We start from the raw sequence: 18,598 nt of genomic DNA on the forward strand, positions 1-18,598 counted from the left end.
GAGTTAAGTGGTAAGACCAGCTCCATGTATGTCTCCTTGAAGTTCAGCAAGCAGCAGACTGCACTTAAGCACAAGCAAACAACTGTGAGAGGCCAAATCCCCTTACAGTAAGCGAAGAAATAGCTTCAGCTTCAAAGCAGCAGATAACAGTGCAGAAGAGAAGGGCAAAACAGGTGCTGAGAAATTCTGGAGATAGAGTGCCAGCTTGGATTCCATTTGGGTGATTTTTAAGTATCTTAGTCAATTATGAGTGACAAAGTTTAATTGTTCCTGTTACTGAAATTTCCACTGCATGGCATAAACACACACACACACATGCATGCACGCACACACACACACATACACGCACGCACACACGCACGCACGCACACACACACACAAACATACCCCACCCACCTACCCAGGCCTGGAATATTTCAAGGCCACAGAAAAACATTGATTCCTGATGCTTTGGGTGTGATGTGATTTGCTAACTGCAGATCGCTTACAAAACATGTCTGCCTGATGGTGAGTCTACCAGGTTGATTCTAATTTAAAGTTTCAGATATATATTACAGCATAGAGTTTCCACATGATGATCATATATGTTATTACTGCTAGTTTTGCTACTCAATTATTTATTTCATTTGATCTGACTCATGTCTTTGCATGAAAACATACATTAGTAAATATGAAGTACGGTTGTCCAGAATTTAGACAAATGTCCCTTCATTTACAGCTAAACTTAAAATGTGTTGTTGGATTCTTAGATGTACATACAGCTTCTCCACCTGGAGTTTATAGTTTTGAGGACACATACTGTATTCTGGGCTCCCCTTGTGGGTCAGCTGGTAAAGAATCTGCCTGCAATGTGGGAGACCTGGGTTCGATCCCTGGGTTGGGAAGATCCCCTGGATAGAAAGGAAAGGCTACCCACTCCAGTTTTCTGGCCTGGAGAATTCCATGGATTGTATAGTCCATGGGGTTACAAAGAGTCAGACACAGATGAGTGACTTCCACTTTCACTGTATGTTATCTTATCGTGCATACAAAAGTACTTGACTGTCTATATGAACAGCAGCTTTCAGTAATAACCTACACACTGATTAGATTGTTTCCTAAGGGACCAACACAAATAACTTGTGCAAATCATGCATGCTTTGTATGAAATCAGTACTCTGTAGACTTGCTTGTATCTTCACAAGTCTGTTTTTTAGAAATCAATGATTATTTCAGTTCAGTCACTCAGTCATGTTCAACTCTTTGCGACCCCATGGACTGCAGCAAGCCAGGCCTCCCTGTCCATCACCAACTCCCAGAGTTTACTCAAACTCATGTCCATTGAGTCAGTGATGCCATCCAACCATCGCGTCTTCTGTTGTTGCACCCTTCTCCTCCAGCCTTCAATCTTTCCCAGCATCAGAGTCTTTATAGATCATCAGTTCTTCCAATCAGGTGGCCAAAGTATTGGAGTTTCAGCTTCAGTATCAGTCCTGCCAATGAATATTCAGGACTGATTTCCTTTAGGATGGACTGGTTGGATCTCCTTCTGAACAAGGGACTCTCAAGAGTCTTCTCCAACACCACAGTTCAAAAGCATCAATTTTTTGGTGCTCAGCTTTCCTAAAAGTCCGACTCTCACATCCATACATGACTACTGGAAAAACCATAGCTTTGACTAGATGGACCTTTGTTGGCAAAAGAATGTCTCTGCTTTTCAATATGCTGTCTAGGTGGGTCATAACTTTTCTTCCAAGGAGCAAGTGTCTTTTAATTTCATGGCTGCAGTCACCATCTGCAGTGATTCTGGAGCCCCCCAAAATAAAGTCTGTCATTGTTTCCACTGTTTCTCCATCTATTTACCATGAAGTCATGAGACCAGATGCCATGATCTTCGTTTTCTGAATGTTGAGTTTTAACCCAACTTTTTGACTCTCCTCTTTCACTTTCATCCAGAGGCTCTTTAGTTCTTCCTCACTTTCTGCCATAAGGGTGGTGTCATCTGCATATCTGAGGTTATGGATATTTCTCCTGGCTATCCTGATTCCACTTTGTGCTTCATCCAGCCCAGCATTGCACATGATGTACTCTGCATATAAATTAAATAAGCAGGGTGATAATATACAGCCTTGAAGTACTTCTTTTCCTATTTGGAACCAGTCTGTCGTTCCATGTCCAGTTCTAACTGTTGCTTCCTGACCTGCATACAGATTTCTCAGGAGGCAGGCCAGGTGGTCTGGTATTCCCATCTCTTTCAGAATTTTTCACAGTTTGTTGTGATCCACACAGTCAAAAGCTTTGGCATAGTCCATAACGCAGAAGTAGATGTTTTTCTGGAACTCTCTTGCTTTTTCCATGATCCAACAGATGTCGGCAATTTGATCTCTGGTTCCCGTACCTTTTCTAAATCCAGCTTGAACATCTGGAACTTCATAATTCATGTACTGTTAAAGCCTGGCTTGGAGAATTTTGAGCATTACTTTGCTAGTGTGAGATGAGTGCAATTGTGCAGTAGTTTGAGCATTCTTTGGCATTGCCTTTCTTTGGGATTGGAATGAATACTGACCTTTTCCAGTCCTGCGGCCACTGCCGAGTTTTCCACTTCAATACACCCTACCTGGTCAATGCCACTTCATTCACTCAAGGTAGAGTATGAGTTGTGCTCACTCACTCAGTCGTCTGACTCTTTGCAGCCCTTTGGACTGTAGCCTGCCAGGGATTTCCCAGGCAAGAATACTAGAAAGTGAAAGTGAAGTCGCTCAGTCATGTCCAACTCTTTGCGAACCCATGGACTGTAGCCTATCAGGCTTCTCTGTCCATGGGATTTTCTAGGCAAGAGTGCTGGAGTGGATTGCCATTTCCTTCTCCAGGGGATCTTCCCGACCCAGGAATTGAACCCAGGTCTCCCGCGTTGCAGGCAGACGCTTTACCATCTGAGCCAATACTAGTGTGGATTGCTAGCCAGAATACTAGAGTGGATTGCTATTTCCTACTCCAGGGGATCCTTCTGACCCACGGACTGAACCCGTGTCTCCTGAATTGCAGGAGGATTCTTTACCTACTGAGACATTGCAGGAGTAATGAAACTGGGGTTCAAACACTAATTATCTTTACACAGGAAGGAAGGAAGTGCCATAACCTTAGTTTGCACCATTGACCTTGGCTGGCTTGACAAATGACAGTTCAAACAGTGTAAAGGAAGTTATAGAATTAAGGGGGGGAATCACAAAGCTAACCCCACATAAAATATGCCCAGACATATGGTTAAACAATCACTCTGACATCTGGAAAGCATCTTTGATTTAACCATTAAATAACAGGAGAAGGAAGGGGTAGCCATAATGACACCACCACCTGCCTTTACGTACTTCTTACTGCATCTGGCTTGATTCCTGCCTTCATCTATGGGGAAGGCTAAATTTGACCGCATTCCTTTTTTTCTCTGAATTTACATTAAAGAAGGTAAATGGTCTAGATCAAGTTTGTTATGGTTGCCTGAATCACCGTCAGTGAAGGCAATTTCTGATTTATGAGCTTATAGATAATTATGTAACCTCTGGCCACATTTTATTTAATTGCCCAAATTCTGGACTCCTGCTAATCATTATACCCTAATAAGAGGTCAAGAGGGAGGAAGGGCTTATAGATGAAGGTTTGGTGGTGACATAAAAGAGAACTATTCATTCAACACTTGAATAGATTTTTATCACCTAACTGATCCCCTTACTCATTACCACAGATAATCACAACCAGGTTTGCCCAGTGCTTCTAAGCCACCAAGCCCATCACCTAAATGAAATTGTATAAAATCAAGCCTCAAAATCATTCTGAATCGCTCATTCTGACACCTGAACTCTACTTCACACATGTACCTAACTGTCCCATCTTCTAACTTCATTATTCATTTTTTCCCTTTAATGCCTCATGTCATTCCTGGACCTGAGCCTCAGAATCTCCTTGACTACTGTTTAGATTCTCCCGTGGATACAGTATGATCAAAAATACCATGAAAATACCTCATTCAACTCAGCCCAGGCCTCAATATCTCATACCTCTGTGCTCTAGTTTCATAAAAGAGTATTAGAAAGATAGAACACATGTATACTTCCATGTCCCCATGAAATTGAGATCTAATGCTTGAGAACACTGAGCAGTGAAGTTCTGCCTATTTTACTTGTTTTCACACAGATATGGACCAAAACATTCATGTAGTGTGAAGTTGCTTAACTTCATACACATAAGTGACACAGCAGATGCAATAATACTTTTATGAATTAATCATAATTTACACCATCTTGGAGCATTGTCTATCATATCCTTCAATGCCATCTCTGGAGGGGTCTATGAAATACATTCCACTATGAGTTTACTGCCAAAGATAATGTTTCTAAAGAGTAGTAGCCTTTGTCTCTGAGGTAATAATTACATATCCTCTTGCGTTTTCCTTTTAATCATGTCTGCCATGAATCTTAGAGGTCAATTAAATGCCCACTCTCAGAAAGCATGCTTCCCTTTCATAGTCTTCATTTTCTGTTCTTATTTTAATAGTCTTATTGTAAAACTGCCTTTGATTGTAAGTTACATCATATCCTTTGAAAAGAGAGACTATTACATTATTTTTAAAAATAAACTCACCCCATGAACAATCCCCGAAGTATGTCTACAGTATACCCTGGATATCATCATGTACTAAAAAGACTTGTTGACTGTTAAAGTTTTAAATTCAATACAATTATTTGAATTATAGAATTTATTTACGCGAGCATTTAGATACTGACCATGTCCCAGGCTGGTATAATGCAGTTCATGGGGTCACAAAGAGTCAGACATGACTTAGCGACTGAACAGTAGCAACAAATGTCTCAGGGTGATGTGCTCTAGACATGTTTTGTAGTAGTGAGGATTTTATAAAGACTTAGAGTACAGTAACAGGGCTGTTTAAATAAGCCTAACTAGAGACATCTTACAGACCAAAGTTTAAAATATGAAAGGCCATCAGCAGTGGTTTGGTGCATCTACTTGAATTATTCTGTAATTATCTTCTCTGTTACATATGCTTTCTCCCCCATCTTTTGCTGATTTACATTAGTTGTCTGGCTGTAACTGGCCTTGAACTTTCAGTGTCAAAGAAGCTTACCAAGAAAACTGATTATGTTGAGGGAAAAAAATCTTCACAAAAGCAGTATGTAAAACACACCACTATTTGTTTTGCAAATAATTATCTTCTTTTTCAGCCTAGGATGTAGCATCCACTCTTGTGCAACTCAAATCTGTATGGGATTGTCATCTGATTTACAGCAGATCGCCTGGCATCATAAGAAAATAATTTACTGTGCCGATGCCTCACGTCCTGTAAATCAATAGCTTGAATACAGAGACATCTCAATTAGATGGTACAAGGGTAGCACAATCTGCACCCTCCTTTCTTATATCATTAAAATGGCAAGTATTACAAAGCGGTACTTGTTTCAAAGTTGCTTCAGGGGGTGGGGGAGGAGCTATTATTTCAAGGTGGGAGACATAAAGTGAGCGTTGCCATCAAACACAATGAAAAATTGAGCACAAGGCTATGTAAGTAATAGCCTGTGAGGGGTGGGACATGCATTTGTTAAAGTATTGATTGGTGCATTTCTACAGCACCTGTATTATCATGGGCTCCAAGAGTTGAACAGGGTGTTAAATTATGACTCTGAACACATAGGAGTCATCCATCCTTTCTACCCTATTTCTCCAAGATGCCTCTAAACCAAAATCGCCCACATTCATGGTACGAGCCACCATGAGATAAATCATCTAAAGGCTCAATTCTTCCCACAACACAGATGAAACTGTTACCAATATAAAAGCCTCATGATGAGGAAGCAAAATTATCCATCACCAATTTTATTCAAATCCCAATGGTAAATCCAAGGCAAGACAGAGCTTGCTGAAGAAAATCTTAGGGCAACTTTTTAAATTTGAATCTGAGACAGCCTCATGAGGGAGAAAAGAGTTAAAAATTATTTTCCTGGTTTTTGCAAAGTGAAGTAAAACTCACAAAAATGAAAGCAAAGTCCCTCATAGGGTGCCTAGATCTGATTCTAGGACTGTAATTGCACAAGTTTGTGTTTCTTCTGTGACACTGAAGAGATTTTAAATAATAGGTTGAAACTTTACCTGGCCTTATATTAACCATATTTGAAAGTTGAAAGCTTTTTTACTGTGCTGACATTAAACCAAAGAGTTACTTTTTCCAAATTGTTTAGAATTAAAGTTTTATTTTTTAAAGGAAAAATGATGATTATAATTTTAACAGATTCTAAATATCACTCTAAATAAGGAGTAAGAGTTTGCTGGGAGATTCACGCTCTCTCTACCTGAAAACTGGACGATAAGCCCAGTAAAACTGCATCCTCCTGGCGGGGCTTTCCCAGATCACACCTGCAGGCCACACAGCCCACTCATCTTACTTTGGAAAGATACTCTGAAAAGCCATTAGGGAAGAAAAGATAACTAAGCTCAAGAAATTCAAGTCTGAGGTACAGATGGAAAGTTCCAGAATATTAGTCCAAATGCAATTGGATGGCTTGGCTAGAAGCTAAACTGTTGGTCATTAGCTTCTCAAATGTAACATGAGCTTGCACAGTGGAAATACAAGCAAAGGTGTAACTGGTACGGGGAGCAATGCACCTCAGGAAGCAAGATGCTCCGGACAGAACAGTACCTGGAGAACTGCTGCTGCAGGCCGCGCATCTGAATTCTGTTGCGCTCAGACTCCAGTGTCACCTCCTGCAAGCGCTTCTCACTCTGAAGACGCAAGTGTCTCTCCTCTTCCAATTCATGGATCAGCTTCTCATGCTGCAAAAGGCACACCGGGGATGGCTTTTAAGAAGGTGTTTCTTAAATATTACTAAAAAATAATTAGTAGTTACTTTTGGTTATTAAATGCTACCTTGGACTTTATATATTAATTTCATCCTCATTGCAACCTCATAAAGTAGGTTCTAGTATTAAACTCTTGTTATCTAGGAAACCAAGGATCCAAGACATCAAAGTAGTTTGTCGTAAAAACAAACAAGGTAATAAGTATTCAATCCTGGCTGATTTGACTCCAATGCCTGAATGATTTCCACCAAACCAGGTGGCTTCCTAGACAGAGATGAAGACTGATGACTGAAGAATGCCATACTGGGCAATGGCACCCCACTCCAATACTCTTGCCTGGAAAATCCCATGGATGGAGGAGCATGGTAGGCTGCAGTCCATGGGGTTGTGAAGAGTCAGACACGACTGACTGACTTCACTTTCACTTTTCACTTTCATGCATTGGAGAAGGAAATGGCAACCCACTCCAGTGTTCTTTCCTGGAGAATCCCAGGGAGGGAGGAGCCTGGTGGGCTGCCGTCTGTGGGGTTGCACAGGGTCAGACACAATTGAAGCGACTTAGCAACAGCAGCATATGCATATCAATTTGAGTAATAATGAGTAAGTTTATTGGTGATTGTTGAGAATGATTTCATCTCTTCAATCTCTGGTAATACTTTAAAGGGAATATTTCTGTATTATATACAGACATTCCAACCTAATTATACCATGGAGCTGATGAGGATAAGGTTAAAGAACTATTTTGAATTTGCCCAATTAGATTTTCACAGATGGAAACAGGTTAAATCACAAACCAGTGATTACAATTTATAAATTACAAATAAAATGGCTTATTTGTAATCCCAGAAAATGAGCTCCTCACAAATGGGCATCAGGTGTTAAAAAGAGGGACTGGATGACCCAGGATAAATGGTTCAGCAAAATCGCACTTCAGGAACAGGTAAAAAGCACACATGCTCAGATCCTGACATTATAGACTCAGCTAAAACTAACAACTTTTTTTGTTTTTGTTTTACTGTTGTTGCTGCCTTTTCTTTTTTTAAAGCATGTCATGCTATTATGGTTATGTATATTACTAAATTAAGCACTTTGTGTACAGCATATATAATCAAGAAGGAAAATCAAAGACAATGCCTGATTATGAGGGACCTACATTCTTCAAGGGAAAGAATGGAAGCAGAGATTTGAATCTTTAAATAAATCAAACACTACAACTCTGTACATTGAATTACCCAGAAAAACTTGATCCACTGTATCATTCAAGGAAAAAAAAAAAAAAACTCTTCTGAGGGCCATGAATGAAACAGACCATTTCTGGAAAAAAATCAAGGTCCTCGAAAAATACTTCACACTCTGTGCCTCAGCAACTTTGACTACATTCTCTCTTCTCTGTAAGAAGCCTGCTCTATTGGGTCAGGAGCAGCTGCTACGTGGTGCTGGAAAGACTTTGAGGAGATACCCCACGCCCAAGGGCAGAGGAGAAGCCCCAGTAAGATGGTAAGAGGGGAGAAATCACGTTTAAAGTCAAACTGTATACACACCAGAGAGGCTCAGAGGGCTCAAACAAACCTTGTGCGCACCAGAACCGAGAGACCCCACAGAGACTAAGACAGAACTGTGTTTGAGTGTGCGGAGGTACGGGTCAGCAGTACACTGCTGCAGGGGCAAAGGCTCTGGGTGTGGTAGACCAGAGGGTGTCATAATCCTTCTTGGAGGACACTACCATTAACCCCACCACAGAGCCTCCAGAACTTACACAGGATGGGGAAACAGATGCTTGGGGGTCACAGAACCTTGTAAGCACCAGGACCTGGGAGAAAGGAGCATTGACCCCACAAGAGACTGACCCAGACTCGCCCGTGAGTGTGCAGGAGTCTCCGGTGAAGGCATGGGTCAGCGGTGGCCTGCTGCAGGGCTGGGGGCACTGAGTGTAGCAGTGCATACGTGGGCCTTTTGAAGGAGGTCACCATTATCTTCATTACCTCCACCACAGTTTCAGTTCACTTTAGTCACTTAGCTGCCCCAACTCTTCGCGACCCATAGAGTGCAGCACGTCAGGCCTCCCCGTCCATCATCAACTCTCAGAGTTTACTCAAACTCATGTCCATTGAGTCGGTGATGCCATCCAACCATCACATCCTCTGTTGTACCCTTCTCCTCCCACCTTCAATCTTTCCCAGCATCAGAGTCTTTATAGATCAGTCAGTTCTTCCAATAAGGTGGCCAAAGTATTAGAGTTTCAGCTTCAGCATCAGTCATTCCAATGAATATTCAGGACTGATTTCCTTTAGGATGGACTGGTTGGATCTCCTTGCTGTCCAAGGGACTCTCAAGAGTCTTCTCCAACACCACAGTTCAAAAGCATCAGTTCTTTGGTGCTCAGCTTTCCTAAAAGTCCAACTCGTACATCCATACATGACTACTGGAAAAACCACAGCTTTGACTAGATGGACCTTTGTTGGCAAAGAAATGTCTCTGCTTTTTAATATGCTGTCTAGGTGGCCCCAGGTAAATAACAGGGAGGGAACACAGCCCTACCCATCCAGCATAAAAATGGATTAAAGTTTTACTGAGCCTGGCCCACCCATCAGAATGAGACCCATTCCCCCCTCAATCAGTCTCTACCATCAGGAAGCTCCCATAAGCCTCTTATCCTTCTCCATCAGAGGGAAGACAGACTGAAAACCACAATCACAGAAACCTAACCAATCTGATCACAAGGACCACAGCCTTGACTAACTCAGTGACACTATGAGCCACGCCCTGTAGGGCCACCCAGGATGAATGGGTCTTGGTGGAGAGGTCTGACAGAATGTGGTCCACTGGAGAAGAGAATGGCAAACCACTTCAGTATTCCTGCCTTGAGAACCCCATGAACAGTATGAAAAGGCAAAAAGATATGACAATGAAAGATGAACTCCCCAGGTCGGTAGGTGCCCAATATGCTACTGGAGATCAGTGGAGAAATAACTCCAGAAAGAATGAAGAGATGGAGCCAAAGTAAAAACAACACCCAGCTGTGGATGTGACTGGTGATGGAAGTAAAGTCTGATGCTGTAAAGAGCAATATTGCATAGGAACCTGGAATGTTAGGTCCATGAATCAAGGTAAATTGGAAGTGTCGAACAGGAGATGGCAAGAGTAAACATCAACATTTAAGGAATCAGCAAACTAAAATGGACTGGAATGGGTGAATTTAATATCTACTACTATGGGCAAGAATCACTTAGAAGAAATGGAGTAGCCGTCATAGCAAACAAAAGAATCTGAAATGCAGTACTTGAATGCAATCTCAAAAACAACAGAATGATCTCTGTTCTTTTCCAGGCAAACCATTCAATACTACGGTAATCCAAGTCTATGCCCCGACAAGTAATGCTGAAGAAGCTGAAGTTGAACGGTTCTATGAAGATCTATAAGACCTTCTAGAACTAACACCCAAAAAAGATGTCCTTTTCATTATAGGGTACTGGAATGCAAAAGTAGGAATTCAAGAAATACCTGGAGTACCAAACAAACTTGGCCTTGGAGTACAGAATGAAGCAGGGAAAAGGCTAATGGAGTTTCGCCAAAAGAACGCACTGGTCATACAAATACCCTCTTCCAACAACACAAGAGAAGACTCTATGCATGGACATCACCAGACGGTCAATACTGAAATCAGATTGATCATATTCTTTGCAACCAAAGATGGAGAAGCTGTATACAATCACCAAAAACAAGACTGGGAGCTGACTGTGGCTCAGATCATGAACTCCTTATTGCCAAATTCAGACTTAAATTGAAGAAAGTACAGAAAACCACTAGACCATTCAGATATCACCTAAATCAAATCCCTTATTATTATGCAGTGGAACTGAAAAATAGATTCAAGGGATTAGATCTGATAGACAGAGTGCCTGATGAACTATGGACGGAGGTTTGTGACACTGTATAGGAGACAGGGATCAAGACTATCGCCAAGAAAAAGAAATGGAAAAAGGCAAAATGGTTGTATGAGGAGGCCTTACAAATAGCTGTGAAAAGAAGAGAAGTGAAAGGCAAAGGAGAAAAGGAAAGATATATCCATTTGAAGGAGAAGGCAACGGCAACCCACTCCAGTACTCTTACCTGGGAAATCCCATGGACGGAGGAGCCTGGTAGGCTGCAGTCAATGGGGTCACGAAGAGTTGGACACGACTGAGCAACTTCACTTTCACTTTTCTCTTTTATATATTGGAGAAGGAAATGGCAACCCACTCCATATTCTTGCCTGGAGAATCCCAGGAATGGGAGCCTGCTGGGCTGCCGTCTATGGGGTCGCACAGGGTCGGACACGACTGACATGGCTTAGCAGCAGCAGCATTTCCATTTGAAAGCAGAGTTCCAAAGAAGAGCAAGGAGAGATAAGAAAGCCTTCCTCAGTGTTCAATGCAAAGAAACAGAGGAAAACAATAGAATGGGAGACTAGAGATCTCTTCAAGAAAATTAGAGATAACAAGGGAACATTTCATGCAAAGATGGGCACAATAAAGGACAGAATTGATATGGACATAACAGACTTCCCTGGTGGCTCAGATGGTTAAGCATCTGTCTACAATGAGGGAGACCCGGGTTCAATCCCTGGGTCGGAAGATCCCCTGGAGAAGGAAATGGCAATCCACTCCAGTACTATTGCCTGGAAAATCCCACGGACAGAGGAGCCTGGTAGGCTAAATGTAGTCCATGGGGTCACAAAGAGTCGGACACGATTGAGCAACTTCACTTAACAGAAGCAGAAGATATTAAGAGGAGTTGGCAAGAATACACAGAAGAAGTGTACAAAAAAGATCTTCATAACCCTGATAATCATGATGGTGTGATCAATCACCTAGAGCCAGACATCCTGGAATGTGAAGTCAAGTGGGCCTTAGAAAGCATCACTACGAACAAAGCTAGTGGAGGTGATGGAATTCCGGTTGAGCTAATTCAAATCCTGAAAGATGATGCTGTGGAAGTGCTGCACTCAATATGCCAGCAAATTTGGAAAACCCAGCAGTGGCCACAGGACTGGAAAAGGTCAGTTTTCATTCCAATCCCAAAGAAAGGCAATGCCAAAGAATGCGCAAACTACCACACAATTGCACTCATCTCACACGCTAGTAAAGTAATGCTCAAAATTCTCCAAGCCAGGCTTCAGCAATACATGAACCGTGAACTTCCTGATGTTCAAGCTGGTTTTAGAAAAGGCAGAGGAACCAGAGATCAAATTGCCAACATCTGCTGGATCATCAAAAAAGCAAGAGAGTCCCAGAAAAACATCTATTTCTGTTTTATCGACTATGTCAAAGTCTTTGACTGTGTGGATCACAATAAACTGTGGAAAATTCTGAGATGGGAATACCAGACCACCTGACCTGCCTCTTGAGAAACTGTATACTGTCACCCTGCTTTTTTAACTTATATGCAGAGTACATCATGAGAAACGCTGGGCTGGAAGAAGCACAGGCTGGAATCAAGATTGCCAGGAGAAATATCAATAACCTCAGATATGCAGACAACACCACCCTTATGGCAGAAAGTGCAGAGGAACTAGCCTCTTGAAGAAAGTGAAAGAGAGTCAAAAAGTTGGCTTAAAGCTCAACATTCAGAAAATGAAGATCATGGCATCTGGTCCCATCACTTCATGGAAATTAGATGGGGAAACAGTGGAAACGGTGTCAGACTTTATTTTTTTAGGCTCCAAAATCACTGCAGATGGTGATTGCAGCCATGAAATTAAAAGATGATTACTCCTTGGAAGGAAAGTTATGACCAACCTTGACTGCATATTAAAAAGCAGAGATATTCCTTTGCTAACAAAGGTCCATCTACTCAAAACTATAGTTTTTCTAGTAGTCATGTATGGATGTGAGAGTTGGACTATAAGGAAAGCTGAGCACCAAAGAATTGATGTTTTTGAACTGTGGTGTTGGAGAAGACTCTTGAGAGTCCCTTGGACTGCAAGGAGATCCAACCAGTCCATCCTAAAGGAGATCAGTCCTGGGTGTTCATTGGAAAGACTTATGCTAAAGCTGAAACTCCAATACTTTGGCCACCTCATGGGAAGAGTTGACTCATTGGAAAACACTCTGATGCTGGGAAAGATTGGAGGCAGGAGGAGAACAGGACGACAGAGGATGAGATGGCTGGATGGCATCACTGACTCGATGGACATGAGTTTGAGTGAACTCCGGGAGTTGGTGATGGACAGGGAGGCCTGGCGTGCTGCAATTCATGGGGTCTCAAAGAGTCGGACACGACTGAGAGACAGAACTGAACTGAACTGATGGTTTCAAGACATACATTCCATTAGGCCTTTAATACTTTTTGAGTTAATTTTTGTTCATGTTATAAAACCGTAGTCTAGTTTCATTCTTTTGCATGTGTATATTCATTTTCCCCAAAACTATTTATTAAGAAATCCTCTCCCCATTTTACAAACTTAGCTTGTCATTAATTTATTGACCATGTTGTTTTGGCTCAGTCGCTCAGCTGTGTCCCACTCTTTGCAACCCCATGGACTGCAGCACACCAGGCTTCCTTCTAATTCACCATCTCCCAGAGCTTGCTCAAACTCATGTCCATCCAGTCAGTGATGCCATTCAGGTATCTCACCCCTCTGTTGTCCCCTTCTCCTTTTGCCTTCAATCTTTCCCAGAATCAGGGTGTTTTCTAATGAGCTGGCCCTTCACATAAGGTGGTCAAAGTTTCAGCTTCAGCATCAGTCATTCCAATGAATATTCAGGATTGATTTCCTTTAGGATAGACTGGTTGGATCTCCTTGCTGTCCAAGGGACTCTCAAGAGTCTTCTCCAACACCACACCTCAAAAGCATCAATTCTTTGGTGCTCAGCTTTCTTTATGGTCCAACTCTCACATCCATACATGACTACTGGAAAAACCATAACTTTGACTATACGACCCTCATCAGCAAAGTAATGTCTCTGCTTTTTATTGACCATGTATATGTGGCTATATTTGTGAGGCCTCTATTTAACTCCATTAACCTATGTGTCTATGTTTATGCCAATACCATCCTGTTTTAATTACTAGAGCTTTACAATATAATTTTAGCGTGATGCCTCCAGCTTTAATATTCTTTCTCAAGATTGCTTTAGCTACTCAGGGCCTTTGCACTTTCATACCAATTTTAGGATTGCTTGTTCCATATCTGTGAAAAATGTCACTGGAATTTTAATAGGGATTGCATTGAATCTGTAGACTGCTTTCGGTATTATAGACATTTTATTATTAATTCTTCCAATCCATGAGAATTGGTATATTTTTCCATTTACTTGTGCCTTCAGTTACATTTATTAGTGTCTTATAGTTTTCAACATATATGCCTTTCAACTCCTTGGTTAAATTATTCCATAGGTATTTTACTATTTTTGATGTAATTGTAAATGGGATTATTTCCTTAATTTCTATTTCTGATAGTCTATTGTTAGTGTAAAAGAATGAACTGGAATTCTGTATACTGACTTTGTATCCCGAAAGTTTACTGAATTTATTACTTTTAACAGTTTTTTTTTTGGTAGTTTTTGGAATTTTTGATACATAAAATGATGTCTTCTTCAAATAGTGACAGTGTACTTCTTCCTTTCCAATTTGGATGACTTTTATTTCTCCTTGATAACTGTTCTGGCTGAAACTTTCAATAATATGCCAAATAAAAGTGGCAAGAATGGACATCTTTGTGTTCTTCTGATATTAGAAGAGAAACTTTCAGCTTTTCACTGTTGAGTATTAATATTAGCTATTATCACAGGCTTGCCACTTATGGCCTTTTATTATGCTGAGGCATGCTCCATCTACACCGTGGAGAGTATTTATTATAAATACATGTTGAATTTCGTTAAATGCTTTTTCTATGGTGATTGAAATGATCATATGATTTTTATTCTTCAGCTTGATAACATGGTGTATCATGTTGACTGGTTTGCAGATGCTGAACTCAATTTGCACTTGTGGAGTAAATCTCACTTGATCATGGTATATGACTCTTCCAGTGCATTGCTGTATTCAGTTCACTAAGATCGTGCTGAGGATTTTTGCTTCTATGTTCATCAAAGCTATGGCCCTGTAATTTTCTTTTCTTTCTTTTCTTTTCTTGCCTGGTTTTAGCATCATGATAATACTGGTCTTTTAAAATGAATTTGGAAATGTTACCTCTTTTTCTATTTTTTTTTTTAAGTTTGAGAAGGATTAGTATTAATTCTTCCTTGAATGTTTGGTAGGATTCAGTCTTAAATTTTTGTTCTTTGGGAAGTTGATGATTGATTATTCATTCGATTTCTTCCTGGTAAGCACTCTATTTAGCTTTTCTGTTTCTTCATGATTCAATCTTGGAAGGTTGTATGTCTCCAGAATCCACCAATTTCTTCTAGATTGTCTAATTTGTTGACATATAATTCTTCACAGTCACCTATCAATATCCTTTGTATCTCTGTGGTATGAATTGTAACATCTCCTCTTTCATTTCTGGTTCTTACTTAATCGAGTCCTCTCTTTTTCCTTGGTAAGTCTAGCTAAAGGCGTGTCAATCATTATTTTCAAAGAATCACCTCTTCGTTTCATTGCTATTTTCCGTTGTCTTTTTAGTCAACATTTTTCAGTTTAGAAACTTTTAGATATCATTTACCTCCACTCTGATCTTTGTTACATCTTTCCAGCTATGAACTTTAAGCTTAGTTGGTTTATCTTTTTTTAGCTCCTTAAGGTATAAAGTTAGGTTGTTTATTTGAGATATTTCTTTTTTCTTGGAGTAGACATGTTAGTCTGCTTGATGTTGTCTAATAAGTCCCTTAAGCTATCTTCCTCTTTTCAAATTCTTTTTTTCCTCTGATCTGCTTAGACGAATTCCTTTGCCCTGTCTTCAAGATCACCGATCCCTTCTGGTTCATCTAGTCTGCTGATAAACTGATCTAGTATATTTTTCATTTGTTATTTTAATCCTCAGCTCTCTGACTTCTGTTGGTAATTTCTTATTTTTTTCTATCTCCATCAATGTTCTTACTGTGTTCATCTAGTCTTCTCCCAGGTTTGGTTAGCATCTTTATGACCACTACTTTGAATCCTTTACTGGGTAAATTACTCATCTCCACTTCATTGAGGTTTTTCCTGAGGTCTTACCTTATTCTTTCATTTGGAAAATTTTTTCTGTTTTTCTATTTTGCTTGACTCTTTATGATTGTTTCTGTGTGTTAAGTGAAACACTTGCCTCTCCCCACCTTGAAGGAGTGGCCTCCTTGCCCTAGATCTTGGCTTTCTTATGAAACTTTGTAATTGGCCAGGTAGTCTGCTTTATTATTTTTTAATGGGTTGCAGGTAGCAGTGGTGTGCCAAGAACTGTCAGTGTTATAAAGGGAAAGATCTCAGTCAGCACCTAGTTTCAGGGTGCTTAGAGGCCAGACCCGTCAGGCAGTAGCTTTTGACATATACAAATGATTGAAGTTCCTTTGGGAATGCAACTGTACACCCTGCTGGCTCCAGACCTGGCACTCTGGACGTGTCCTCCGGGCAACAGTTGCAATATTCAGGGCTCCAGATGAATGTATTTGGAAGTCACTAGTGTCTGTTCCCAAGACTACCACCATAGCCTCTAGATGAGTGGTAACCTGAAGCTGTCCCTCAGGCTGAGGCTCCAGGATAAGTAAATAGGCCTCTTTCACAGAAAGACTAAATAAATGTGTGTTTCACTCTAGTGTCTGTGCAGTGTCTAAGAACTGCCTCCAATTGTTACAGATCTGTGGGACTTCATAATGCAAGCCCCTCTGGCTACCAGAGCCAGGCAATCAAGGAGCATCTCCTATGCCCACAAAAACTGGGGCACCAGACACAGGTTAGAGCTGTCTTCCAAGAGACACTGGCATTCTGGAGCACAGTACAGAGTGTGAAGAGAGCATCTGCCCTCTAAGGTCTTTGAAAGATTTAAAGTCAGTCCTTTGATGTGTGTTTAATTAGAAGAATGCCCCTCACACTGCAGCTATGCTGATAAGTCTTTCACGGAAAGATTGAGTTCCTGGGTCTGTTGCCTCTTGGTGTGCCCTCAAGTGGTAGCTATTTAAAATTCTTTCTCCAGTGGTTATCATTCTGTGAGACCCACAAGTGTAAGCCCTGCTGACTTCTAGAGCCAGGTGATATAGGGGTGTCTCTTTGTGGCTGCTGCAGAAATGAGGGTACCAGACAAGGGTACAAGCTCTTTTCTGGGAGATACCAGAAAGCTAGAGTGAGGGACAGTGAGAGGATGAAGACTATCCACCAGCCTTTATCCCGAGAGCCTTTCCCTGGGTCGCTAGGACTGTGTCAGGCCAGGAGCTTCTGGACAAGGAAATGGGCCTCCTCAGAAAGACCAGGGGTGTTACAATCTGCTATCTGTGCGCTGGGGGTGGCAGCCTGCTAAGAACTGTCTCTGTGATTGTTATAGTCCCATGAACCTAGGAAAGCAAACCGTTAGAGCCAGGTGCCAAAGGGCGGTCCCCTAGGTTGCTGCCAGAAAACTGTATACCAGACATAAAAATCCAGAGCACCAGTTGTGTGTGACAGCTCCCATCTTGAGAGGAGAGGAGGCACTGAGGAGCTGGCAGGGAGAGACCACATAGATGCCACCTTCCAAGAATTAAAGAAAAGAGACGGTGCCTGCAGGCTTCAGTGAAGCAGAGAAAGAGTACAAGGATGCCACTGGCCAGTCCCTCCATTCCTAGTCAGAATCCGAATAGGCCCCTTCCCCTCTGGCATGCACTTAAACATTTAAAGATCAGCAAACAAATCTTCACACACAGTCTGGGTGTGTTTCTAACTGCTGCCTCTGTGCTGTGCCCTGGGGTGAATGAGTCCTTTAAGAGCGGTTTTCCAGTTCACTACAGCTCTTTGGGTCTCATGATCATGAGCCTCACTGGCTTTCAAAGCTCAATGTTTTGGGGGCTCGTCTCTCAGGTGCAAGTCCTGAGTTGGAGTGCCTGATGTGGGGTACAGACTTCCCATTCCTGAGGGAGTTCAGGATTTATGAATTCCCTCCCAGGTGTGGGTCACCATGCCAGAGTGTGGGATTTAAGGTGGGGTCAGGCATCTGCTTCTACCCACCTCGATGGGGCCTTTTTCTCACTTGATATGATGAAAAAGTTAATCCTGTCTGGAAGTATTTTTCAGAGGGAATGTAGTCTAGTTTTGGAGGGTCTGTGGGAGAAGGTGAGTTCAGCATCTTCCCACAATGCCATCTTAGATCACCTTTTAACGCATACTTTAAAAAGACAAATTTATCCCAGCACAATGGACAGACAGTCTGAGGATGATGCTACTCTCTTAGACCCAATTTCATTCATGAGAAACATAAGTGAATGCAGAAAACTGCACCTGAATGAACCTAGTTAGAAACATTCAATCCATACCTCAGCCCGCCACATGTGTCATGAGTCACCCCATCCACGTCTGATGGTAACACTTGCCCTCTGATCTCACACAGCCTTCTTTCCACTGCTTCACAATAACTCACGAGCTGCAGCCCTTCCCATGATCACTCCCACAAGCAAACTGCACGTCCTTTTCAAGGTCAAGTGCCATATTTATGGTGTTATTTCTGTATATCTTAACCATTTAACACTGTAAAACTTAGCTGCCATTTTTACTAGATGCCTATTTTTTCAAGTGTCACTTCCAGTTTTTCAGTATTGTGTCCCTGGTTTCATTTTTCCTACAAGCCCTGCGCAATGATTTTTAGAAACAGATATGTCCTATTACAGCAGACTATATATCA

At 41.5% G+C, this 18,598-nt stretch overlaps 1 protein-coding gene across 1 annotated transcript in view; it reads right to left on the minus strand.

The window, feature by feature from the left end:
* NCKAP5 (NCK associated protein 5) overlaps positions 1 to 18,598 on the minus strand; it is a 1,037,899-nt gene that overhangs the window by 493,948 nt on the left and 525,353 nt on the right. The window contains exon 5 of the mRNA XM_005676205.3: positions 6,683 to 6,816. Coding sequence (XP_005676262.2) covers positions 6,683 to 6,816 — 134 coding nt within the window. The remainder of the gene's footprint in view (positions 1 to 6,682; positions 6,817 to 18,598) is intronic.

Source organism: Capra hircus, chromosome 2, assembly GCF_001704415.2.
Source record: "Capra hircus breed San Clemente chromosome 2, ASM170441v1, whole genome shotgun sequence".
Lineage (NCBI taxonomy): Eukaryota > Metazoa > Chordata > Mammalia > Artiodactyla > Bovidae > Capra > Capra hircus.